The following is a 27880-nucleotide window of genomic DNA, read 5'->3' as shown; positions in this document are numbered from 1 at the left end:
CTAGCAAATATATATACAAAATAGAAACAAAAGATACTCAACAGGCTGCCCCGGGCAGTGGTGTAGCCACCATCCCTGGAGGGGTTGGACAGACGGAGATGAGGTTCTCAGGGACATGGGGCAGTGCCAGGGCTGGGTTAACAGTTGGACTCAATGATCTTAAGGATCTCTTCCATCCAAAACGATTTTGTGTTTCTATGATTCTATGACTGGTGGTCTCCATCCTCTTCTTAGGTCTCTCTCCCTCTGCCAAGCTGGAGGAGCAGCTTTAGGCCACCAATGCAAAGAGAACTTGGCTCTTCCCTTTAAGATGCTCTAGAAGGTCCTTGCAGAGGAGAAGGCAAGGGAAAGGCAGCACTCACAGGAGTGCTCAGCCCTGCACAACTCTGCGAGATACCCGGAAAGTCCTCTGCTGGGGACTTGGCCAATACGATACGAACATCACACACTGGCCCATCAGCTGTGAACCTCACCTCATCCGTTAGAGCAGCTCAGCAGTTTCATTCCAGCAACCCTCCAGTTAGACTCTGCTCCCAAAATAATGCTGCGTGGCAGCTGAGCCAGGTGTCTGTGAGCCGGCCAAAATTCAGTCCCCTAAAACACTAATCTGCACCCTGAGTTCTGTTAAGATAAAACAAGCCCTGTTTTGGCTTTTAAAATTTATTCTACAACACACAAATACATAATTTTACAATGTAGTAAAACAAACAAACAAGGACTTGACAAAAGCTTCTCAGAAGAGAAAACCCATTGCATGCATTCCAGCAGACTGAATCTTCCCCCGTCTATCTGCGACAAGCCTCACGGTTCGTTCCCAGCTTGCACTGTGAGTACAGAGAATGTTCAACCGAGCACTCCCAGTTGTAAGGGATTTGGTGTCCAGTTCTCCGCTGGTGCAGACGATGCGGCGGCCGAGCAGGGCGGCTGAGTAGCAACAGCAGCAGCGCTTCACTGGGCAGGCACGGCCAGGCGGGGAAGCAGGGGTGCTGTCCTCTGGCTGCGCTCGGCCGACATGTGCTCCAGGCGCTCTGTGTAGAACCCGTTGAAGTCCAACCTGAGGGAAAAAAAACCCATCAGTTTCAGCAGCTGGCCGGCTTGCTGCCTCCCGGGAGTGGCACACAGCACCAATGTGCTGCTGAGGGCTCCCACAGCTGCAGCCCACAGGCTTGTCAAGGTGCTCACAGGCAGCAAGGAGATGCAAAAATACGTGGGCTCTTTTATAGGGTCAGATGAAGTCTAGGAGAAAGTTGGTTGAATGAGGGGTGTGAAACGGAGCAACTCTCACTGCTGGGAGAAGTGGAGGACGTGCTGAGCGCAGACCCTGCCAGCAGCCGCACTCCCTGCCCACAGCCATGCTCCTACCCAGCCATGTTCCCCCAAAAAGAAACATCTCCCAGGGCAACCGCTGAACGTGGCCACACTACAGGGAGCTCCAGAGCTGCCATCCCCACACAGGACTGTCCCAGGCTGGGTGGACACAGCGGGGACACCTGCTTCATTCCACCGGTGTTACAGGTGTCCCTTGAAAACGGGATAGATTTCCCCTGTTCTTTACGGGCATACAAAATACATCGGGAAAGATCAACTGCTCATAGCTGCTTCTCTGCAGCCACAGCTTGACCACACCACCCTGGAGACGTGTCACTTGGGGACAAGGTGCCAGGGCTGAGGGCTCCTCACCTTCCTGACCACTTCCCACCACTGCTCCGTAACAGCATTCACCACCGCTGAACGCCTGTACTGAATCCGGTACTGATTCCCGTACGAAATCCACCATATTACGCACAGTAAGTTCCACGCCATGTTGCAGTTGCCATTACCACCACCTCCTTGCTAACACAAGCATCCTTCCAACAGATTCATGTTTCAAGAAGACGAGTAACCAGCTGGAAGATGCTCAGCCAAGATCACAGGTATTGCTGGTACTTGTAAAGGCCTCTCCAAAGTGGGCAACACCAGCAACGTCACAATCCTGTCTCCCTGCTAATCCAAAATGATGCCAGAAAACCACACTGATCTTCCTCAGGCTGATCTCTGCACACTGAACCCAGCTAAGACATGTGCAGCTCTTAAAAACGTGCCTTGGGAACACCAGGCAGGAGTCGGTATAAGGCTGTGAATCACACAGAAGTTACTCTCTTCATTTCTCAAATTAAGTTGTTCCAATACTAAATGAATGGGCACAATATTTGAATTTCATGTTGCTTAACAACCTTACACAAACGGCAACAAATTGTTCCTTGACATTTTTTGGTGGCTGTGGAAAACAGAGCCTCGACAGATGGAATTTATCTGTTGCTCTCTCCTGGTTAAAAAGCTTACATCTCTTTCATCCCTTAAGTGTCGTACAAAGGAAACCTGACACTGAGGCGGGCACGTTTACCGAACTTTGATTCAAATATGAGGCCAAGACTTATTTACATCCTTGCTTTGAGGATCTGTTCCACTTCTAAAGATGCTTTATTACAAAATTCTTGAATTGCAGATTTTTACGGCTTCCCTTTCAGCTGTGCTTTTAGGGTTAAACAATCTCTGATAACCGTCTCTTAAGAATTTGTGTGGTGCTTCCTCCGACTCTGCTTACACTTCAGTTTCTTGTTTTATGGCTGGAACTTTTATTCACTGGGGTTTGCATCACTTCATCTGTCCTACTGGACTTACTCAAAGCTCAGTCATTGCCGTTCCCTGAAAAACGGTGAAGGAAGGGTATCTGATGACTGCTAGTGGCACTTATGGGTAAGATTTCAAAATATTTGGAATTAGGTAATCCTTCTGACAAAGTCCTCCACGCAGTAATTTTTCTCCTTTAATGGAATATAACAAGGGCAAGTGTAGAGTCTTACATCTGGGCAGGAACAACCCCAGGTTCCAGTATAAGTTGGGAATCAACCTGTTAGAGAGCAGTGTAGGGGAAAGGGACCTGGGGGTCCTGGGGACAGCAGGGTGACCATGAGCCAGCACTGGGCCCTTGTGGCCAGGAAGGCCAATGGTACCTGGGGTGGGTTAGAAGGGGGTGGTCAGTAGGTCAGAGAGGTTCTCCTGCCCCTCTGCTCTGCCCTGGGGAGACCACACCTGGAATATTGTGTCCAGTTGTGGCCCCTCAGTTCCAGAAGGACAAGGAACTGCTGGAGAGAGTCCAGCGCAGCCACCAAGATGCTGAAGGGAGTGGAGCATCTCCCGTGTGAGGAAAGGCTGAGGGAGCTGGGGCTCTGGAGCTGGAGAAGAGGAGACTGAAGGGTGACCTCATTCATGGGGATCAATATGTAAAGGGTGAGTGTCAGGAGGATGGAGCCAGTATCAGAATTATGAATATTACGAGATTTTTTTTAGTCTATCTTACACATTGACTATCACCCTTGACAAACAGTCATATAAAAAGGTTAAAAGAAGAGACTGGTATGTCTTATAAACTCTTCTGTCTTTCTGTCAAAGATGTTCTTTCAGATGGCAACTGTCTCCACTCTGGTTCTTGGGTTCCTGTTGCCATAGAGTCCAGGACTCAATTCAAGAATCTCTACAGACTGAATGAGAGCTAAATGCCATGTCTGGGCACTCGTGGTGGGACTTCCACGCTTTAAAATGTTACTGAGCAGTCTGCAGAAACGGAAAGACACGCTGCGTGTGGCCTGGTAACATGCAGCACTGCAGTTAAGGAAATGGGGACACTTGGTTTGTCAGGAATGGTCCGGCCATGTCCAATGTCTTTGTGAAGACTCACGTGGTCCCAGACAGTCCAGACTGGGGGACATGACAGGGACAACAGCCCTAATGGCAGAAAGACCCAGTATTTCCTCTGCAGAAGAACTAAGGGATGTAGGTACCAGTGGGCAAAGGACTCAGACCTTCTTCTGAAGAGCTGGTAGCAGCTCGGTGCAAACCACTAACAGAAACATTTTGTTTTCTCACAAGCCGCCTGAATCACCACACTTCTCCTTTCTCCCAAAGCAGGAAGTACCGGTTGTAAAAAACAACCTCTCCATATTTGGAAGAATTTGCTCCAGGGGTTCCACAGTCACCTCCTTCCACAGCTAACAGCTGTGTGCTGTCTGAAACACCAAGGTGGAGGACAGCTCCTGGCCACGGCACCGTGCACCCACAACTGAACAACACGCTCAGCCGATCTCCACGGCACAGCATCAGCTTGTCCCACCATCCTGGCAGAAGCATGAAGTTGACAGAAAGGTGGGGAGGCCATGATGAAAGAGGTGAAGCTCTCATGCTAAGTGTAGGAGCAGTGCCGGAAGGAGGACACCACCTTACACCAGCGTCTGGCATCACACGTGCTAAAGCCTGCCAGAAGGCTGCAGGACTTTTGCTGTTGCATCATGTAAAGACCAGTCAAGGACTTGGCATTGTTGACGTCTCGAATAAGGTGACAATGGGTTGATCTCCACGTGTTCTTTGCAAGACTCAAGGACTGCAGGGTCAGGACACTCTCGTACTGAAAGTGCACACGACTTGGTCTTTAACGCTGTGTTGGCCATGCCCTGTGTGACCTGCAATGGTGTCCAAGTGGCCAGATCATGCAGTTTGTGTGGTATACTCACGCCATATTTAAGAATCAGCTTATTTCCTGTCTACGAACTGAGACAATCCCAAGAAAACAATCATTTGCATTACATTTACAAGATTAATAGACAAATTTCACATCATTCAAATGCGGTTTTTTTAAAGCCTTGGGTTGCAATGCCAAGCAGTATCTCTTGTGATTTCAGTGTATCCACTGATGGGGCAGACATGCACAGTTCTAAACAGCAATTATTTTTCCCGAGCGCAATTTGGGAACCACAGGAGGGGAAGCTACAGAGAGAAAACTACCGGCTCACCTGTAGATGATGTTGAGCATGCTGTGCTCACAGTCGTTGGTGCTGTAAACACTCAGTTTGTCCAGCAGGTCCAGCAGATGTGTCGAGAAATTGCTATCAAACTTGTTGATCGTTGCTTCGAAGCCAGATGTCAGGTGGAAGTTGTCGGCATGCTCTGCTAAAAGCTACCAAGACAGAGGCACAGTGGCACCACGTGTTTGGGGATTCGCACTTGACAAAGAGATGGAATGGTTGCTTTTGTATTTCCTAACCTGCTCAAGAATACTGCAATAAAACTTAACAGTTGCTCAGCCACTAAAATAAATCTTTCAAAGCAGTTGTGAGGTCCTCAGTAGTTAAAAACCTTGCCGTGCCTATCTGGGGGAACCCCAGAGTAGATCCCTGTAGTTATCCTCAAATACATGCTGTCATTATTTATTTTCAAGCAGGAAGAAAAGCCGGGAAGCAGAAAGTGAGCGTTGCCTAAGGCAGGTTGGAACCTCAGGAGCACTGTGACTGCCTTGTAGCGTGACAGACCCGCCCTGTGCCAGAGAGGGGCTTTCAGCAGGACAGGAGGTAGCCTGCTACCTGCAGAGGATGCCACACAAATGTACGTGTGCATCTGGACAGAGAAACATGGACAAGACAAATACCCCAGACATGAAAGAGATGGGCTGGAAAGAGTCACACCCAACAGCTTATTGGTTCATCCATCACAAAATGCTAGTTCTGGAAATCAGAATGTTCTAGAGTTGCAGAAAAGCTGTATGTGGGTACCCACTGCACAGCTGAAAATATAGCTAAGAACCTCAAAACAAGCGCAGGGAGCGCTGTGGGAGACAGGGTCTTCAAAGCAGACCTTGAAACACCATCAGCGCTCCACACTGCCCTCAGAAATACCCCTAGTTCTGCAAAGATTCTGCTTTTGGGGCCACGGGTGCTCTGGAAACTAGGAAGGTCTATCTGGAAGAGGTGGGAGAGCCACCCTGATCAGATGGCAACGCCAGACAGCATTCCGGCCCAGTTGTCCATCCCATGTCCCACCTTATTAGTCAGCTTCTTCTTGGCAGTCTCTTCGGCACGCTCCTCCTCCGTTGGCGGGCCCAGCATCGTGCCATGCTCTAAGGCGAGCCGGTCCATCTCACTGTCCAGCTTCATGCTCTGGGTGAACCTCTTGGAAGGGCAGAGGGTTGGGCAGATGGTGAGATCCCTTTTTTTGCAGGATGGCAAAGCATGAGGCTGACTGAGTTCTGCCAGGCCTACAGCTAGCTAACTGCCATGAAAGCCAACTGGGAGATTCAATTTACAGTGTTAATGCACAAAACTCACTAAACCCAAAGGAAGGTGTTTGGTTTTTTTGAAGCTATGCTGGCTAGGCTGTACCCACGGAGATCAGTCTCTATGGGTCCAACCACCAGTCCTCACCTGACTCTCAAAAGAGCACGCTAAAAACTACAGAGCCCTCCAAATTATACCTCACGTTCTGCTGAAGAACTGGCTGAATTTGGTTCATATGAACCCAACACTAAAAAGAAGAGCACAGAGAATTTTGTAGAAGGACAAGCCAGAGAAACTATTTGGGAGAAAGGACAAAGGTCTGAACAGTCAAGCTCTAAAGTGCTGGCAGGAGGAACAGAGGTTCTTCCACATGCATTGAGGACAAGAGGGGTTGAGTTGATGAGAGGAAATGGCCTCAAGTTGAGCCAGGGGAGGTCCAGATTGGATATTAGGAAAAACTTCTTCCCAGAAAGGGCTGTTGGGCATTGGAACAGTCTGCCAAGAGCAGTGGTGGAGTCATCACCCTCGGAGGGTTTTAAAAAATGTATAGAAGAGGCTCTCAGGGACATGGGTTAGTGCTAGATTTAGGTTACAGTTGGATTAGACGATCTTAAGGGTCTCTTCCAACCAAAACGATTCTATGATTCTATGAAAAATGGGACTGTCACAGCTGGTCGCCAGCCAAAGCAGCTGGCAGTGTGGGGTCAGCGCGGGGAGGCCGTACGTACCTGCATGCAGTTTGTGAACATGACACAGACAGACATCAGCTTGGAGAAGATCTTCAGCAGCTCGGGGTTGGTCAGCATGCAGTCCTTCAAGCAGTTATCCAGGAAGCTCGTGTGGTGGCTCAGGACATCGTCGATATTAGATGCCTGTAACAGCACAGTACAATAACGAACAAACAAACCAGGACTGCACCAAAGTTCTAACCCAGCACCTGCCCCTGACAGCAACCTTGAAGATGTGCTCTAGAATGTGTTGAGATACTTCTCATGTACCTTCCAGCTTCCAGAAACATCCTGAGACGGAGACAGCATTTGTGTTACTGCATTCAACAGCCCTTCACAGGCTTTTGACCTTGGATTTGTCACATCACCTTCTCAAGCTTTCCTTAATGATCCAAACCCTCCCCTGGAAAGGAGGCCCACTCCAGCCTCACCTTCACAACCTCAGTCAAGTCAGCTACACTAAGTGGAAAAGAGAAAAGTAAATCAAAGAACCTTAAATGTCAGTAAGTTTATGAGGCTTAAAACATGCAGGTTATTCCAAAATATGTTTTAGGAACACAATAAGGAACATGCAGCATTGTTCTATAAGATTTTTGCCCAGCTCTAGTATTTCAATGGGCTGTTGTATTCTCGAGTTTTAAAAGCTGGGTTAAAACCCCTCCTCTCATTTTACACAATCATGGGATGTGCTGAAGTCGAGAACACAAGTCAAGCTTAGGAAAGAGTCATAGGACTAAAATTGCCAAGGTATCCACACCACTCCATCCAGATCAAAGGTAAAAAATCCCCTCATAACCTTTTAAACAACTAGCACAGAACAGGGACAAATGCTGCTCTCTAATGCCATAAAGATGCTCGTTGTGTTGACGAAGACAACGATGAGGTGAAGATGAAGATAAATACACTAGTTATATTTTAGGAAGAAAGCATCTTAATTTCAAGTGGAAATGGACAAGTCTGACAAATCAAAACCACCATAAGGCATAACATGAGACCAGTGAGGATCAGCCTTTTTCCTCCTAAAATGCAAATGAAAGGAAAAGACTACTCCGGTATGTAGGCTGCAGAGGTTAAAGAGCCAGTTCTGCTTGGAAATCAACGATGCTTTTATTTAAATCAAGATTTTACCCAGTGGCTGGGAACAAGCCACCCCTGGTGAGCAGCTCTTTTAAAGGGCTGCAGAACAACATGGTTCCTGAAACAGCTTTTCCAGAGCCAGGCTCTTCCTGCCCCGGCGCTGCGAGGAGGCGTGCTCCATCTCCCACAGACTGAAAAGCCTTGAAGGGCACTGATGAGGGTGGAAAGCAAACGTACATTTGGATTAAGTCTCAAAGACCTGGCTGAATTGCCAAAAAAATGTCTTGGTTTCAAGTGACGACTTGCGTATGTATTCACATCATGGGCAGGTTTGAGTCGTTACTACTGCACTAATACTCAGAGAGGCCCTTCTCATACAAAGCAATGGTAGAAACGCTCTACAGAACGCTACAGTAGCCCTCAAGGTTTCCGAAATGAAGCAGCATATGGTGAGGGCACAAACAGATCTGCTCCTTGCCGTACGGCCACAGAAACACCTTTCCCCCGTGCCAGCAAAGTCACTTTATACCTATCTCAGCAGCTCTGTCAGGCTGAAGAGGCTCACAGGTATTCCACAATGAGGGAAAAAATCCTGCCCACTGGGGCTATCAAAAATGTTTGGTCTACAGATGTTCCTTGGGAATGGACTCCTCTGAGAAACAGCGTAAAATGGCAAATTCTTTTTTTGGAACTGAAATAGAAATGCTATGACACACCTATATCTCTGAAGGATCAGAAAAACTCAGTGGCTGAGAGAGATCAGAGAGGCATCTCCAGACAGAAAGTCTCTGCAAAAACTCTGGAGTTGGGAGATCACCTCTTCCGAAGGGGGGATGCTGTCAATCCAGACCGTGTGCCTCCTGCCTTTAACAGTCTCTTCTAGGACACCAGCAATCAGTAGAGACTGAAAGGAAGCGCTACCTGAAACCAGATAACTTGTTCAAGTGCCTCAATTCAAGTAAACTGAGTGCTATATTTTCCAAACCTAAACTTAGAACAAAATTAAGAAGCAAGTACACTTCTCTCAGATCATCCGGGGACTCAACATATAACATCTTCTTGTTCCAAAGTCCTTGTCAAGAACATGCAGAGATGCTCACAATCCTAGACCTGATGCCTCCTATAAATTCTCCATGAAAAAGGATGACAGAGCATCAAAAACATTGGTTAGCCAGTCCCAGAACAACTCACTGGTACACAGTTGAAAGTAACACAGGGTCAGCTGATGCTGAAGACATGCAAGGCCCATCAGAAAGCTGCCAAGAGAGCTGCTGTAGCTTCATGCAGATTGTCAGAGTGTTGGGCTGTTTTTCATGGTGTAAGAAGAAAAAGACGTGCAACCCAGAATTGTCTGATCGCAGGATGATCACCAGAAGGAATAAGTTGGTGATTTACGTCTGCCTCCTGTTCCCTGGCAGCAGCTGAGGCACCCAAACACCAGCCCCAAGAGAGCAGCACTGCAGTGGGTAAGGAAGCTGGGGAGGACCCTGAGGAACACAGTGTCCCTTGGGATAAGGAAAATTACTGCAACCGTCATAAAGGTTATGCTGCAAAGTAAGCAAGTTTGAGGAATGGACCACTAGTCAGCTGCTCTAATTAAACACAAGTTCTGTTCCAACTTCCCTCAAGCACACACACTCACCAACTTCAGGTTCTTCTCGAGGATGTGCCATGTTGGCTCCATCACTTCGAACATCATGTAATACTGGATATTCTGTACAAAATTCAGCATCCGCTGCCGCAGTGTGAAAGCACCAGCAAACCTAGGGGAGAAATCACACCCACGCAGCTCAGAGCTAGCAAACGCCACGAAGAACCATCACCAGGCTTGCACAGTCAAGTAGAGCTAAATATTTCTGTCCTTGCAAATTCTCTGCCGCAGAGTGAGAAGAATTATCTAGCTAAGGCAAACCATCTCTGATTATTTTCCACATATTCAAATGGTTTTCCCTCAATTACTGGAGTCAGAGTTTTGAACCTGTTGCAGACTGGACAATTACTTTAAATATTTGCTTATATTCAACTAAAATGTTCATATTAAAAATTAAAGCAATTTTACTAGTATAACTACCTTCTGAGACATGCATTGGTTATCAGGGCAAAATTTAACAGGATAAATGGTTCCTGTTTCTTTCCAACCTTGGAAAATGAACACTTAAAAATATTCTATGCCTTGCATCACCATTTGCAGGGGATCCAAATATTTAATCAAATCACCTGCTACCTAGGGCATTTAATGTGATTTCACCTTAAAAACAGAACAGTGGGATTACAGAGAGATTCTTTCAACGTTAGTTTATGTGGGCTCTGTGATGGCAAAGTGGATGAACCATCCCTGGAGACATCCCAGGCCAGGCTGGACAGGGCTCTGAGCAACCTGAGCTGGTGAAGATGTTCCTGCTCATGGCAGGGGTGGCACTGGATGAGGTTTGAAGGTCCCTTCAACCCAAACTATTCTGTGATTCTAGGATTCTATTATTCAGCAAACTGGGAGAGGTGCGGGATCCACACCCCAGGGGTTTTCAACCACGGCTGCCCTGTCCCCTGCTGATCAGTTGTCCTGTGAGCTGGAGGCTGGACCAGAGACCCTCACAGGTCTCTGTCTAACACCTCTACAATTACAGGAGAACCAGAGCTACAGTCGCACTGGTTGAGGGCAGCACAAGGCAGCCGAGGGGACCTATTCACAACCAAGCGCCACTGACGAGCCAGAAGGTCCTACCTGGCATTCTGGGGTTCTGTCACCTCTCCAAACAGGCACCTCAAGCACCTGGGGTGCAGACCCGAAGATGAAAATCTACCCTCAGAGGTGGAACAAGATAGAATGATTTCCTGGGAAAACACTCTACCAATTTTACCTTATTCCACTTGTATCACAGCAAAACTCCAAGCCAAGCTGTGTGAAGGGCACGAGTCCTTGCTGGTGGTCAGGCCAGAAGAGAAGGATGTTGCTTGTAAACTAGCGTAGTCCTTACACATCTTGCTGATGCTAAAGTAGCGACCAAGATGGTACACGCACAGACGGTCTGTGTGGTAACTCTTCAGCTAACCCTAAAGACCATCTCTTCCTTTTCAAAACATCATGCCAACAAAGAGGAACGAATCGAGCAGCTCAAAGATTACTGAGCAGACAATTCTTACTGAAACCTAAGTTGTTATATTTTGACTTCTCTCAGCCTGTAAGAAACTCACTCATAAGGATCAAAATGATCTGATCCACGTCACAACATATCTAAGTAGCAAGAAGGAAAACCAAAACTTCACATCTGATCAAGCAGATAAAAAGGCCATACCACTTAGCCGAATGCAGGGAGAATTGCTTGGCCGTCTTATTGCTGATCCAAACGTTGCACAACTGCCTTTCCACATGTTTGCAATAGAACATGTGTCTGAAAAGCATCTGGTATCTTGTCAGCGCTTTCCTGGAAAAAAAGGAGAAACCCAGGCAGATTAAGCCATGTTCTGATTGACAGACTAAGCTGAGAAGGCTGAAGCTGCTCAAAGGCAAAGAGACTTTACACAATATGTTCCTTACGCCTTCAGACGCACACAGATCCACACTGACACAAAAAAAAAAGACATTTGTAAACATCCCCAAGAATTTCTCCCCAAGGAGTCCCTCCTCCATGCCGCCTACCAGCGGGCAGATCACCAGCCTCCTTCTTCAATTCCCTCCAGCCACCTGCAGAAAGGTCACAAACACCGATGCCGGGACAGAGACTGAAAGCCTATGGTCGTGTGCCCACTGCACCGAGACTGCTACCATCGCCAAAACAACGCACCAGGATTCTCCAAGAAGATGAAGAAGCTGTAACCAAGCTACAGGCAGCATCACCCCGCCAGTGACGCTCTGTCAGAAGCAGATGGGGATGCCTATTTATAGCTTCGAGGCCTGGATTCAGGTCTGCGTTCAGACACTTCAGTGTAGGTGTCTACAGAGCTCCAGTCGATACAGTTTGTGAAACGGTACCAAGTCGTATTTTCACTGCCATGGCTACCATCAGAGCTAACACACTCAATTTGAAAGAAAGAGACATCATTTCAATAGCATCAGGTCATTAGAAAAGTCTCACCGTTTCAACTGATCTTTTTAAACGGGAAATTAAGGGACAGCTAATTGTTGGCATTTAACAATTTGGTATCTGTCACTGTGTTCATGTAGCACCCCTGGCTCACAGTCACAGGTTTGCCAGGGTTTCTCCAGAGAAACCGGGGCAAATCCTTGAAGAAAAAAATGAACCATTCAGTCCTTCAGAACTCAATTAAATGCTAAACAGGTGGCTGCAGAAATCCTAGCAACAGCCCGTAACCTTCTAGTCTGCAATCAGGGATAACAGAAAGTGCAATTTTATTGGCTCTCCACATTTGAGAAATGCTTGATTCTTCCATGGAAACCCTCTCATGAGAGTTCATATTTCCAGGGGAGATACTTCAGAAAGCCATGGACAAATGAAAACTGGGTGACCAGCCACAAGTAAAACCAGGGACCAGGCTGACAGAACATCCTTTGATCTACATCTTCACACCATTTCAGATGAAAGACTGACTTTCCAAGCATGCCTTAGGCACCGTCTAGTAGGGCTCTTCTGAAGACACAATCCATATTCCACCAACCCAAAGCATTCCCTACTGCTCGGCAACTTACAACGCCACTTTAAAGATACAGGTTTTCCAGTATTTTGCTACGTGGAAATGTGTTTCAACCCCATGCAAAAGCTTCTGCCTTTTTTTCCTTCAGTGGATTGATACTTTACCTGTTTATTATAAGGGACAGAGGCCATTTCACAATGTAGTCAAAGGAAAATGCTTCCAGACCACTGAGAGTGAGCTCTGTGGGATCTGCACTGATGATGGCCTTCTCCTGCTTCGTTTCTATGGCCAGTACTCTCAAGAGCTGCGTAATCAGATCATGGGGCATTAAGTCAATCTATAAAGGAAGAGCAGGAAAAAAAATGAAGCCACAGGAAACTAACAACTACTGCGCAGCAACAGACGAGTGTCAGAAGTGCAAATTATCAGAGTCATTCTCAAGTCATCAGAGCACCTAGGAAGGAAAGGCACCTTCAGAAGCCCCTTGTCCAGGGTGGGTGCTTCCAGTTGCTAATCTGGTTAAAAGTGGACATCACCCAGAGAAGCCTACGGAAGGACAGCATCTACCAATTCTCTTTTCCTCCACTGTACATTCAACAGGTTCTTACAGGCACGCAGATATTCCCAAATCATGGCAGGCCTTCTGCTCAAATTCAACTACCTTCTGCTTACAGACATTCTTACCTTCAAATCGTCCTTGAAGGGATCTGTGTTGGCTGTGCTCATTCGCAGGGCTAATTCAAGCAGAGCCTCTAGCCTTGTAGTTATGATGTCGTCTACAGGCTTCTTAAGTTCTTCTTCTGTGAGATCCATGAAGTGAACAAAAAAGTCTCCTTGATCCATCAGGAAATAGTGTTTTATAGATCTGCTCAAGAAAATGCAGGGAAAATCGATTATGTTTTTTAAAGCCTAAATTAATCCATATTAAACCTAAAGGATCAAAACCAATCAATTCAGCCAGCTTGCTGGGTTTGATCACAAATTTTCCTCTTCGTACACTACACACAGCCATAAATAACTCTTTTGGAGACACGTCTTCTATGCGTGTCCCCTCTTCCCTTCCACCTCAGCAAAGATGCTTTTGTGCAGTCAGATCAGGGCTGCTACTGCTGTTCTTTTTTACCTTGAAACATGCACCTTAGAAAAAACCAAGATGCACTACATTTCTGGGTGAAAGCTCGTCCTGCTACCCCAAACACCACCCCAACCTCCACAGTGTGCAGATCCATTCGAGAGGCAGTTGCCAATTCAGAGGAGAATCCTAGACTCCTTGGAATGAACAAGTATCTGTGATGACTTTTTTAAGCGCTCTAGGTACTTGCATTGACTTCTGCTGTAAGAGGACGCATAAACTTTAATATTCACTTGACAGCAGGAAGAATTAGCTGCAGCGGGCCAGGAGCTTGAACATAGCTCAGCGGAGAGTTCGAGGGTTAACTTAGCGCTGGGCCAAAGATCCACGTGTGTTCAGAGCCAAACCAGGACAAGCGCAGCCTTAACAGAATGTGGTTGCAGACTCCTGATCGCTGTCAATTTGGGACGATGCTCAGCCTCTGACTGCCATTACTCTCCTGAACCAAGAAAACTCCCCCAGTCATGAGGAATTCGTGACAGTGTCAGCAGTTCACTGAGGACACAACAGGCTGGGGAGTGAGACACTTACTGTTGACAGGCCCTAGAGTGCAAACCCGAATCAAAAACTGACCTAACGCTGGTGACCATCCCACGTCAAGCAGGAGACTGAACTAGGGACCTGCTGAGGTTGTTGGTCCCCTCCAACCAACATTTCTGCCATGGTGGAGAAAGTTGGTACTCCTGCTTCACTGAGAAGTGGTCACAGGTCCCTGGGTTTTGATCACGACCATCAAGGCGCCCACCACGCACTGGAAGCTCAGTAGGTTGTTTCCTCCTTAACTAGCTGCCCCTGCACTTGCACCCCAGCAGATGACCCATACCCAGGCCAGCTGCTGAATGATCTGGTTCCAAGAGGTTACAGACATCCAGCGCAGCTGGAGAGGCTGAGCAACAGCTTCATCTGCAACCATGCTGTGAGAGATGAGCTCAACAGAGGACATGTGCCACCAGAGCTTTGGAAGCCAGTGTCTTTTAAACAATCCTATTAAGCAAAGAAGCCTTGGAAGGATGACAACCATCAGCAAGGCGAGGAAACATGGAATCACAAAATCACAGCACGGTTGGGATTGGAAGGGACCTCTGGAGATCATCCAGTCCGTCCCACCTGCTAATGCAGGGTCACAAGAGCAGATCACACAGGAATGTGTCCAGGTGGGTTTGAATGTCTCAGAGAAGGAGACTCCACATTTTATTATCAAAAAGGCCAAAATCGTGGCAGTGACACCAAACATTGAGCCATGTGTTAATAGAGTGCACCAAAAGGAAGAACATCCTTAATGACTGACAGGTTTCAGACAGCTCTTCTAACCTTTCAGGGAACCAGGCATGTTCTCTGGTGGCTTTCACAGGTTCTCTGGTGGCTTTCAAAGGGCGGGAGAGCAGTACCAGTTTCACAGGAGTGAACCATGGACCTCCAGGGCTTCCTACAACCTCCCTCAGCATAAGCCACAGTGTTCGCAGCTCTGGAGCAGACACTCTTTTTGCAGCTACAACTTTTCCAGACCTAGCAAAAAGTAGGCTCAAAGCAATCCCCCCAGCCTTCTAGGGACATTCCTTTGGCTGCTATCACTGCTCCAGCTCACATCTCCCAGTTGGCGTCTTCTTGTGCAAGGCAGGTTTGTCCCACAAAGCTCTGACCACTTTCTTTCACGCTGTCTCACCAGTTTGAAGCAGAACCTCTGGTACCAGCCCTCAGCCCAATGACACACTATCTTACAACCAGCTATCAACTACAATTTCCTACCTATTTTTTGCTGCCTTGGTCTTCTGAGTAGTTAAGATTCCCATTTTTACTGTTTTCTGAAGACAGTAATAAAATAAAAGCTTGATTCACACAAGAAAGCTGGAGTTTGCGTGCTTGAATGCACTTGCATTTGCTCTCAGCTAAACACGTTACAACAATGAAAACATAGGTTATTACAATTAACTTGAAAAAAGGACAACTTCAAGAAAAACCCTGTACTTCTAATGGAAATAGAGAGAATACATCAATAATATCCCAAGAGAAGAGAGCTAACTTCAAAATTATATGTTCATTATCAGAACCAATCTATTTAACATGCATTTAGTAAAATAAATCAAACCTTAGGTGAGCCACCAGCTCTTTCTCCTCCATTAGGAAATCCAGAAGAACTTTGCTAGCATAGTTATATGCTTTTTCTATTTGTTCCACATATGCTCGCTCTTTTAAAGTATAGATGACCTCTTTAGCTACAGGGCACGTAACATCACGTCCACATTCTCGCACAACGTTTAAATACTTCCCTAGAAGCAAAAAGAAAGAATGACCCACATATATACCTGTTTTACATCCAACAGGGAAACCTTCAGACCACTACCTTCCAGCGGAAGGTACGCTGTGAAACGTTTGGACTAAGTTCTACAGAAGGATGGAAAGGATATAGACACGTTTCAAAAGACAATATAGAATTTTAAACTACACACCAAGTATCATGTTTGAGGAGAGATTTAGATATGGCTTTGTCTCCCAGTGGTGACAAAACATCTCTGCAGATAGCCAGAAACTTTGAAGATCTGGTGCTGCACTTCAGATGCAGCTTTTGGGGGGTTTTACTCATGAAAGAGAACAATGGTGGCCACCAAGTCGCATGCTTCATTTCAGCATCCCAATTAACACTGAGCATGATCAAACTTGAGCTGTCTAGCTCCACCTAGCTAGCTGCTAGAAAACTGTATCCACGAAATGGAGAGGTAAGACAGAGAGCTCGTGCCGCTGGACCCATGGTTTGGTTTATTTATTTGATTTGGGGTTCTTTTTAAATCTGATTCTTCCATTTCTCTGTGAAGTTCAGCTGGACAACCCCATCAACTGGCAAAGTACAATGACATTTACTTTACACAAATGGTAACACTTGTCTTGAGATTCTTCTTACATCAGAAACATATCTCTACCTACCTGTGCTTAGTATTTTGTCAGCCATTTTCTGCAAGAATGAGGGAATCTGTTGCTGAACAACGGTGTATCTTTGATCCCAATACTTGTCATTATAGTCCTCCTGAATCTTCTCCTTCTGCAGCTCATGTTCCTCCACCATGAACTCACTGAACAGTTAAAGCAGATCTTTAGAAGCAGGAAGTGGTACAATGGGGATTACTTTTTTGACCTGTAAACTGGTAACACGATCTATCAGAAATATGGTCTCGTGAAAATACATTTCAATCTGAAATTAGCCTCTATTTGTCGTAAGAGAAGTACTAAGCAGAGCGTGTATGAAAATCTGCAATCGGTTATGACAGAAACAGAATTTTATAGGGTTCACAAACCAAACCTGAACATTTTTTGGTTGTCAATGTAGAGGTGAGAAAGCTGGCCTTTGTCTGCCTTCTGACCATCAGGAAAGCATTAGGTTTTTTTAACCTGAGTTTTATGCCCCTTAGGATTCTGAAAATATGGGAAACAAAAACGCTGCATAAACTACTAAACACAGCGAGATGCTTCCTTTGATTCTATAAAAGGCAAGAACCTTCAGAGCATTGTTAGCTCATATCAGATTAGCATATTACTGGACTACATTTAACAGATTCATTGAGTTATCACGCTTGTGCCCCATGAGAAGAGGGCTCAACCTCTCAGCTATGTAGACTCTAGAGAGCAGAGGGATGGGTGCACGAACAAAGCAGAAGCCAAAGACCTGAACAGTATTTCTTAATTTTTGCTTTTCATTTTAATTCCTTAACTGTTCTTTACCTGTATGGATCATTAATGATGCCTCGATATATCCACTTTTCCAGAATTTCAAAATAAGGCACGCTGGCTGCCTTGGTTAAGTACAGGCACAGCTCCTGGGCCTGGCTGTCTCCTGTGTAATTGAAAGTCTTGTCATGCAGTAAGCTCAGGGTTGATCCTCCCATACACTCCCCTTTATCCACAGATGTAGCTAAAATGAAAAAAAATACAGATATAAGATAGAAAACTGACACCAAAAGCTTACATCCTGAAATGTCCTGAAACGAAAACCAAAACAATCCACAATCTCAAAAAGCAACAACCAATCCCGGTGCTCCAGGGAAGGAGACCGAACTCAGGCAGACACAAGGTACATGCCAGCTTGAAGTCCAAAAGCCTCCGACACCAGGGGGGACCACGTGCAGAGATCCACTTGCACCTGTCACAACACAATGACTGTATTTCTGAAACTCACCCAGTGAAGCAAGAATCTCCAGTGTCCTCATTGTGGGCTGGATATAAAACCAGAGTTTCTGCAGTGACAGAAGTCCCTGTCTCTGAAGATGTTCCAGCTGGGTAATAAGTATCATGTATTCTTTGATCAGAGTCCGCATAGCAGCAGCCAGAGCATGATTTACCTGTCCATACTCAAAGGAAGACTTCTCCTCTACAAACCTGTAAAAAGCAAAATAAAAACTCTTTCAGGCAAAGCACATTCTACCATTTTCAGGAATTTTATCTTTGGGATACTGTACAAGCACACAAGTAGATTGTGTATTGGAAAGTCTTCAGCTGGAGCTTCAGGTCCCACATCTGCTCTGTGTCCCCCTGCCCACTTCTCATCACCCCATTTCATAGCACAGAAAGCTATGGAGAGAGGTCATCTCTCAAACTGCAAGGGAACTAGAATTATTTACAAAACCACTATATAAAAAGCAGGAAACATGGAGAAATTCATAGCAGAGTAGGAAGAGGCAAGCCAGAATAAGCAGACGTCTCCTATTTGCACTTTACCTGGATGTATCAAGACCAAGTTTGGAAGAAGTAAAGGTGAGATGAACGAAGAATTGAACCAGAAACACAAATGAGAAACCCAGCAAAAATAAATGTTATCTAAAATAAATTCAAATAAATTGTCATTCTTATTTTATATCCCCAGAGGTTTAAATTAAGCTTGGAAGCGAACATCGGCACAATGACAGATTCTCTGTTCCACAATCTGATGCTCAAAGAAGAACATCCACCCCTGTGACAAAGTCAGCTTGGTACCTGGTGACAGCAGAGTAACTTGCTGCTACGGGAAGAATCCTGGTCACCAGCTCTTTGATGGACAAGTCCAAGTTTGGATCAACTGAAAATGCTCGGTTCTGCCTGCCTACGAGAGGCTGTGCTGTGATGTATCTTCCATCCACACCAATCAGAACGTACAGCAAGTCCTCCACAATCATGGATTCTTGGGAGGCTAATGGCAAAGTACCTGTTTTCAAAGAGAAGCGAAAAAAAAGAACACAATCAGAAGATGTTGCAGTACCACCCGATCGTCCATTCATATCATTTCAATCTAGTACTCAAGGCCCGAAAGGAAGACCTACTACCATTCAAAGAGAACAAAGATCACACAGAGCTAAATCAAGATACAGAGAAATAGTTTAAAACTGAATTAGGGTCAACTCCAAAATCATCTGCCTTGCCTTCCAGGAAAACAGAATCCTTTGCTCATTTATACCCAAAGCAGACCAGGGCTACACATGCAACATCTGCGGCCACGAGAAGATCACTCACAGCTTGTGCTGCTGATCCTTCCACCCAAAAGGGCTCAGTTGTTCTGGACCTGAGGAGTTCCAGTCTTGTCAACAACTCCCCCTACCTCCCCTCCACTGAAATATTCCAATATCAAGAAAACAGTTCAAATACAGACACAAAGAAACGCCAGCACAGCAAAAGCTGCACGTTAACTGCAAATTGTAGGGTCTCTGAATGGTGCAGTCAACTGCAAATCAGATGCAAAGAAGCATAAAGGACTCAACTCAAAACACAATCAAGTGCATCAGAAGATCAGGAAACAGAGCTGCTACAGCACTAACTACAGCAAAGCTTGTCTCACAGAACAAGGCAACAACCCCTCTCCATTTGTAGGATTGTACGTGAGACAACATACAGATCTGAATTTGCCAGGAACACACCCTCACAACACAGCCCTAAAGGCCCCGGCAGAAAAGCAGTGGTGGACACACTATTGAAGGGCACCTCCAAGAATGTGCCGACTGACTTCATGTCCCCCTTAGTGCCACCCAAATCCACATCAGGAAAAAGCTAGAAGTTTCTTGGAGTTCCACAGTTCTGGAGAATGGAAACATTAGTCTCTAACTCAGCTGCTCTCTTCCATAAAAAAGTACTGAAATCCAACTTATGAGTAAGAAACTATACACAGCCCAGCCTAAAGCCAGAATACCATAGGGTGAGATTAGTCCCCTGCTGCTCTGGATTTTAGAGAGGCTGTGACTCAAGAGAGAAAAAGGACTGGAAAATTCAAACCAGATTATATCCACTAGATCAACAGTGGGGCTGGAATTCAGCGCAGCAGAAATACTGGGAGCAAAATAAGTTTAGGGTTTGCTTTCTGAACCCCACTCTCCACCTGCAGAGTACAAGGAGCCAGGGTTTGCTTTCATCCTGAGCGTGATGAAATCTGAACAGCACTTTCAAACAAGTACAAAACACAAAACGTTAATGCAGTTTTCCCTGCGTATCACATACCTATAGGTACCGTTGTGTCAGTGCTTAAACTGGTGCCAATTAAGAAATCTCCAATAAGTGCGGGTCTCTCGTACACCCAGGAAGGAAATACTGGAATAGGTTGACCAGAATTCTTCTTGTTCTGCTTATCTCGGAGGATTTTTCGTGTAAGCTCAAGAGGCTGTTGGAAAAAGAGAGAGAGAAATGAGAAAACAAGGGCTGCAGAAGTCCAAGAAATTTTGACTTTTAAACAGAAGTGGATTGTACATTGATAACCTGAGATCATAAAGTAGAATAGCTGATGTTTCAGTAGCACAGCGTAGAATCTGGTCTCCCAGTACCATCTAGTCTACTGATCCCAGTGCTTCAGAGGTGATTTTTCATAGAGCTGGTCTTCCTTTTATTGGCAGGTACATCAAACACCACCTTTCTGCAGCCCTCCCCACCAGCCTGGGTGCCAGGGCACACACAGGGCAGCAGAATGGGGACATGCACAACCAGCAGGCAGATTAGTTGTTTGTAAAGCACACCACGAGAAAGGCAGCAAAGTCCTTCCAGAAGCAGTAACATCATCTTCAAGGGGCACTTGCAGAGAGGCTAAAGAACACCTCTGAACTTGGTTCTGCATGGAGCAGCTGCAGGCCAGACAATCCATACACAGATGGCTGGAAAACTAGGGACTTTTTGTTATTCTGAATAGGAGCCAGCAAAGGAAGTGAGCTCGTAAAGACCAAAAGACTTTCCACCCCTGGCTCTGTGTCTCTGACTCTAAAATAAATGGAGTGCAAGATGAATTATCAGTTGGAGAGGCCAACCTACATGAACATTTAGTGCTCCAAGCACACAAACAAGGGGCACATGCTTACGAATGCAATTTCTGAAGCTCCACAGATGTGTACGTGAAATGGGACACGCACTGGATCTTCTCACTTTGCTCTTGTAGAGGTCTCAGCAGGATTTGGGAAGGAAGGAAGCAAACATACGTGTGAGCTTTGCATCTTAAAGAACAGTGCTCTTACATGTGAAGGTCAGTTGATGAATGCTGAGGCTGGCCCCAGCCATTTTTCATATTCTCAGGGCTGCCCAGTGCTGGGTCTTGAAATCCTGCACACAAGCAACAGCTGCGGGACCGCTCCTCCAAGCAGCACTGGCTCCAGGCACGTTTGCTGCAGTCACTGCTGGCATAACATCAGTACAATGCCCTCAGGTCAGAGAAGCAGCCCAAAGCAACATTCCTACTTGTTCTGTAAATGGGGGATCTGCTAGAAGGACCTTGATTTCTCTGCTCCCCTAACAGAAACAAGTCTCTCACAAGAGGGTATGGAGAAGAAAGAAGCACCAAGTAAGATGTCCGCAATTCAAAGGGTGACTAAACTTCACATAAAATATTGGATCTTACTGTAGGACTGAGTCCTTCAGGTGGGTAAACAACTTGAACTCCTTTATAATTAAACCCATACAGCGACAAAATATTCCTCTATTGAAGTAGTACATAGTATCTTACTTGTCCGTCATGATCTGGACACACAGACATTGGCTAAAAGATCAAAACATCCTGTGCACTTTCTGTATCATCTTGAGCTCCAGGTCATGAAAGGAAGACCTGGAACGAAAGGTCTCCCTGTAGTGCTGGCCTCATGCAACATGGCTCTATGAACAAGCTTCTGCTTAGGGCAGCCAACTTCCCAACTGGCAAGGAGCAATGAGGTGGAAGAAAAGCTTCACAAACCATGGATCTCACCATCTCCATGAACCATGCATACTTATGAGAGGGCAGACTAGAAAAGTATCTAAGTCCAAAAGCTTCTGAGGTTTTGTGCAAAGTGTGGGAGTTCTCACAACCCAAGAAAGCTGGGTATGGTCTCATCAGCACATGTGGATGGAAGACAGGACTATAAAAGAGCCAGTTCAGTGAGATGGACTACCTGAAAGTTACACCTTGGAAATCCAGAGATACGAGGTAATTCCTGTCTTCAGCTGCCAAAATGAAACCAACCAGATCATAGACTCATAGAATGGTTAGCATCAGCAAAGCTTGGTAGGACACATCAGGAATGCATCAGCACAGCTTCAAGTGATTGTTTGAAATGGGAAAATGAAATGACATTAACCCCTGTCAGTTAGAACTCTTGTGCCCTGAACTTGACACGCCTTAATCAAATTTAATACAAAAAGGCCACTTTTATTAAGAACAGCACAAGGATTTAATATAATCTGACTAATAAATTTTGAGAGATAATTTATAATACATTATCTGCACAGATAGGAACGTTCATAAGTAGAATCATAGAATCATTTTGGTTGGAAAAGACCCTTGAGATCAAGTCAGGTGATGGAGAAGGGACTGCAGGAAGGAAAAGATGAAGGCAAGCACAGGATCTGTAGCAGGGCTCACTTTGCACATTCTTGGCCTGAAGCAACATCATTTTGTATTGTAGAATCACAGAATCATTTTGATTGGGAAAAACCCTCAAGATCATCGAATCCAACCATTAACCCACCCCTGGCACTACCCCATGTCCCTGAGAACCTCATCTCCATGTCTTTTAAATCCCTCCAGGGATGGTGACTCCACCACTGCCCTGGGCAGCCTGTTCCAATGCCTGACAGCCCTTGGGGGAAAAAATCCAAGATCCAACCTCAACCTCCCCTGGCGCAACTTGAGGCTGTTTCCTCTCGTCCCGTCACTTGTTCCTTGGGAGCAGAGACCGACTTCCCCTGGCTCCAAGTTCCTTTCAGGCAGTTCAGAGATCAGAAGGTCTCCCCTCAGCTCTTGTTCTCCAGCTGAAGCCCCCAGGTCCCTCAGCCGCTCCTATCACACTTGTGCTCCAGCCCCTTCCCCAGCTCTGTTCCCTCCTCTGAGCTCGCTCCAGCACCTCAAGGACTTCTTGTGTCCAAAACCAAACCCAGGATTTGAGGTGCGGCCTCACCAGTGCCAAGTACAGGGGAACAATCACTTCCCTGGTCATTGACTAGATGATAGAAGTTAAGAGCATGGCTGTTCACATGAGCAGAATGGAGCGATTTTGTGCCCAAAGCCTGGGAAGAAACTGTACCTGCTGTAGGCTGGCGCTGGCTGCGACGCTGCCCAGCTGCTTGCGTAGCTCCTCCAGCTCCTGCAGAGAGATCTTGGAAGCAGACGAGGGAATGGAAAAATTTGTGCTGCCACTGGTTGCTGCACTTGCTGCAAGTTCTGCCCTTTCTTTAGCATTTTGTTGCAAATACTGGAGTGTCTGTACATACACAAAAACCAAATGATTTTGTGAACACTGGGTGGCATGCACTAAAGCAAAAAACACATGACCATAAGATGGTTGTGCTGAATCAGACCACAGGTCTTCCTATCCCCATTTCCCACGTTTTAGTGGTTTATATAAAGAAAATTATAATTTTCGGCAGTGCTTAAATAATTAAGTAAATGCTAGAAATGGTTATTTGTTGATTTCAATGCATTTTGCTGAACACTGTAATCAGAAAGGGTGCTATACTTAAAATCATTGTTTTGTTGCTATTGCTGAATACTTATAACACATCCAGTTCTAAAGAAGAAACAAACCTCTTTGTCTTCTGTGAGTTTTGACAGTAGATAAACTAAAGAATCTAGATGTCTTGTATTTTTAGACTTCAGCTCATCATACTTCTTCAAAAAATCTTCAGGAGTTCGAGAAAACTCTGCTATTTTGACCTGTAAAACACCACATTAATATTAAATGTTAAATGTAGATTATTATCACAGTATTTAAAGGAGGAGTATTGTGTGAGGCTGCTGCCGTCACAGAAGTGCTGCAGGGAATGGGTTTGGGACTGAACGCTGCAGCATTCGTCTCCTGCAAATAATTCTGCTGGAGGAGAGTGGGGGCCCTGGCTCTTCAGGTGATGGAGAAGGGACTGTAGGAAAGAAAAGATGAAGGCAAGCACAGGATCTGTAGCAGGGCTCACTTTGCACATGCTCAGCCTGAAGCAATATCATTTTGTATTATCACAGTATCACAGTATGTTTGGGATTGGAAGGGACCTCAAAAGATCATCTAGTCCAATCCCCCTGCTGGAGCAGGAACGCCTAGGTGAGGTTGCACAGGAATGTGTCCAGGCGGGCTTTGAATGTCTCCAGGGAAGGAGACTCCACAACCTCTCTGGGCAGCCTGTTCCAGTGCTCTGTCACCCTCACTGAGAAGAAATTCTTTCTCAAATTTAAGTGGAACCTCTTGTGTTCCAGCTTGATCCCATTACCCCTTGTCCTATCATTGGTTGCCACTGAGAAGAGCCTGGCTCCATCCTCATGGCACTTACCCTTTATATATTTATAAACATTAATAAGGTCACCCCTCAGTCTCCTCCAAACTAAAGAGACCCAGCTCCTGCAGCCTTTCTTCATAAGGGAGGTGCTCCACTCCCTTAATCATCTTTGTTGCCCTACGCTGGACCCTCTCCAGCAGTTCCCTGTCCTTCTTGAACTGAGGGGCCCAGAACTGGACACACCAGTCCAGATGGGGTCTCACCAGGGCAGAGTAGAGGGGAAGTAGGACCTCTCTCGATCTACTGACCACCCCCCTTGTAATACACCCAAGGATGCCATTGGCCTTCCTGGCCACAAGGACACAGTGCTGGCTCATGGTCATCCTGTTGTTCACCAGGACCCCCAGGTCCCTTTCTCCTACACTGCTCTCTAATATGTAATTTCCCAACCTATACTGGAACCTGGGGTTGTTCCTGCCCAGATGCAGGACTCTACACTTTCCCTTGTTAAATTTCATCAGGTTATTCCCCGCCCGACTCTCCAGCCTGTCCAGGTCCCGCTGGATGGCAGCACAGCATTCTGGCCTGTCAGCCACTCCTCCTAGCTTAGTGTCATCAGCAAACTTGCTGATAGTACACTCAATTCCCTCGTCCAAATAGTTAATGAATATATTGAACAATATTGGCCCCAGTACTGACCCCTGAGGCACTCCACTAGATAGAATCACAGAATCATTTTGGTTGGGAAAAACCCTCAAGATCATCGAATCCAACCATTAACCCATCCCTGGCACTGCCCCATGTCCCTGAGAACCTCATCTCCGTCTGTCCAACCCTCCAGGGATGGTGACTCCACCACCGCCCTGGGCAGCCTGTTCCAATGCCCCACAGACCTTTGGGGAAGAAATTGTTCCCAAGTCTGTGAACTGCAGCTGTCAGCGTAAATGATACATAAGCCTGGACTTAAAGAAAACAGGCAGTTCAGGCTACAAAGATCTGAACTTTCAGACAGAGTTAGCAATTTTCTAGCACTTATAGCTTAACCGATGGATTGCTTTTAAAAACGACAATGAAAAGCAGTATTACAGCCACAGAAGTATGCCTGGTCATCAGAGTGTTGGGGTTTAATCCTCAATACCTGGGTGATACTCGGTCAAGTATTTATTGATAAAATCATATTTCATACAGTTACTATTTTTGTTTTATTCCTCCAGAGGACAACCCCTCAAATTGAAACAACCATCAAAAGCACAAAATAAGCTACTTCTTTGGACTTCCCACTCACCCTCGTTCTAACAATCCTTCTCATGTTCTTCTACCCCTCGCATGATGCGAGGATTTTACCTTTTTCCTGACGTGGTCTTTCTATTTTATACCCAAAATAGAGATTCCAGATCAGATTACCCCCTTTTTTTACCAACATGATTTCATCACCATTCTGAGAAAAACTTGGGACGGCCATTAACCTCCACAACACATGTCCAGCTTTGCACCCACAGAAGTCAAGATCTCTCACAGAAGCGCTCACATCTGGCCAAGAGAAATCACTCTGAGGAACATTTTATCTCTAATTTCTCCTTTGGAAGGACGCTCACCTTGGCGCTGTGTGCAGAGACAGTGGTGGTAACGTACGGCGTTCGATTCTTCTGCAGAAGATCGATGTAGACTTCGGCTCCTTCCCCGCCATGTACCCGCAGCAGGCTGAGCAACTCGTTGACATCGTGGTGAATGCGGAACTCGCTCATACTCCCACCTGAGGGAGCTCCGTGGGCGCAGAAACAAAGGCAGTAAGTTATTATTTTACCACCACAAATGAAAATATACCTGCAGAAACAACATTTCCTGGTTGTATTATGACCATGCAGGGTATGCCAAAATATTTGACTGGAACAAAGAAATATACGTAAGGAAAGGAAATAAACAGAGACACTGGTTATCATGCCTGAATTATCTGTCCTGGTACAAAACCCACCTTAAACGTAGATGAGCCAGGAGAGGATTTTTCAATCTCAAAATTACACTGACAATGGAAAAGTCACCAAGTCATCGTAAGAAGTGCTGGTCTATGTGCTGACAGACTGCAGACACAGCTGAAATCACTGGCTTCAGCAGCCCACCCACGCTGCTGCTTCTGAAATTATTCCAAAGCAGTTTTGCCAAGTTTAGGGGTCTTTATATCCTGCTGCCCATTTTATTAACAGACAAGCACTAAATTCTGCAAAGTCACTTAAATGATTGCTACAGAAGCATCTAATTGAGGCATGAGGCAAGTATGGAGGTTAATGTAAAAATGCAGAGTAGCGGGCACATAGGCACACTTTCGGTTTGCACAAGTCCTTGAATCACTCTGGCTGGAACGGACCTGTGCAAGCCTCGTCCAACTCTCCACCCAAAACTAAGTCAAATTCGAGCAGTCTGTGCAGGGCCTTGGCCTGTCCAAACTTAAATATCTGCAGAGATCCTCCAGAATCTCCCACCACTCTGGGTCCTGATCCTCACATGGAAACACCTTTTCCTAATATCCAGCTGGGGTTTCCCCGCACTGCAGCTTGTGACAGTGCCTCTGGGACTCTCATTGCCCTCCTCCCAGCAGAGTCCAGCCCCTCTGGGACCCTTTTGGGCAGCAGGAGATGCCATTGGACCTCCACCTTCCTCTCTGGCTGAGCAAGCCCAGCTCCCCCAGCCTCTCCTTGCACACCCTGGCCCCCACCCACCCAGGGGGTGTCCTTGGGCTCACTCTGATTTGTTTATAGGTCTCTCAGAAGGGAGCCCTGAGACCAGCCAGAGCATTTGGGATGTGGTGTCACAAACGAGGCACCTGCTGCCATGTCTTGACTAACAGGGGTGAGAATGGGCCTTTGCTGTCATTTTGGTTATTGTGGCCCCAAGGACTCAGCATTTGCACTTCTGACTCCTTAAGGTTTCTGCGAACCCACCTCTCCAGTCTGTCAGGGTCCCTGTGAGCGGCCATCACAACCCCACCCATGAACCCCTCCCTGCGACTGTGGGACACGGGTACCTGTCAAAAACCACCTCTCCTATCACACTGGCTGCCAAAGGGCTCAGCGAATGCCCCAAGCCACAGCAGCAAGGATCAGTACCAGTAACAACCTCCAGTTCCCCCTTGGCCTGCTGTGAAGTGTTCAGGGGACAAGAGCATAAGGAATGAGGAGAGGCCAGTGGAGCCGGGCTGGCTCAGGAGGCGAAGGTGAACTCAACAGCATCTCCCCCTGACCAAAGGGGTCCCAGAGACGCCGGGGCCGGACCCTGCTGCAGTGAGAGCCCCAGAGGCACCGGCACAAGCTGCAACGCGGGAAACCCCAGTCAACCCCAAGGAACCGGCCGGTCCCGTGCGAGCTGGAGGGTCCCTGGGCCGGGTCCATCCCCGGGGTGCCGCGAACTCGGCCGCCAGCGAGTCGCGGCTGCGGCGCTGACCCTACTGGGAGCGGGACTAGGCCGGAGCCCCCGCCCGGGTGCTGCAGCGGGAACCTCCGCTTGCCGGTACTTCCTGCCCCGCTCCATTCCCGGTCCCCGCAGCAACTCCACCTCAACCCGACCCATCCCTACCTGCCCGCCCAGAAGTGCGGCTGCCGGCGCCCGGAAGTGAC

General features: G+C 46.6%; 1 protein-coding gene across 3 annotated transcripts; it reads right to left on the bottom strand.

Annotated features, from left to right (window-relative positions):
* Positions 1-644: 644 nt before the first annotated feature.
* Positions 645-27880, bottom strand: TUBGCP2 (tubulin gamma complex component 2). 3 transcript variants are annotated; one of them, XM_065843654.2, is made up of 18 exons: positions 27840-27880; positions 25868-26034; positions 23593-23721; positions 23093-23269; positions 20058-20217; positions 18570-18777; positions 17776-17975; positions 17322-17511; positions 16530-16675; positions 15697-15877; positions 13163-13343; positions 12643-12815; positions 11182-11310; positions 9531-9651; positions 6812-6955; positions 5850-5978; positions 4827-4990; positions 645-1054 (listed from the first exon to the last, which is right to left on the bottom strand). In XM_065843654.2, the coding sequence occupies exons 2-18, from the start codon at positions 26015-26017 to the stop codon at positions 949-951; spliced, it is 2688 nt and encodes an 895-aa protein (XP_065699726.1). In that variant the 5' UTR covers positions 26018-26034; positions 27840-27880; the 3' UTR covers positions 645-948. The 3 variants fall into 3 exon arrangements, with proteins under 3 accessions (XP_065699726.1, XP_065699728.1, XP_065699727.1); XM_065843656.2 differs by having other exon boundaries at positions 25868-26025; positions 27840-27867; XM_065843655.2 differs by lacking the exon at positions 27840-27880 and adding an exon at positions 26245-26390.

The sequence above is a fragment of the Patagioenas fasciata genome, chromosome 8 (assembly GCF_037038585.1).
Source record: "Patagioenas fasciata isolate bPatFas1 chromosome 8, bPatFas1.hap1, whole genome shotgun sequence".
Taxonomy (NCBI): Eukaryota; Metazoa; Chordata; class Aves; order Columbiformes; family Columbidae; genus Patagioenas; species Patagioenas fasciata.
Note: the sequence above shows the minus strand (reverse complement) of the source record. Positions and strands in the feature narration are given on the sequence as shown.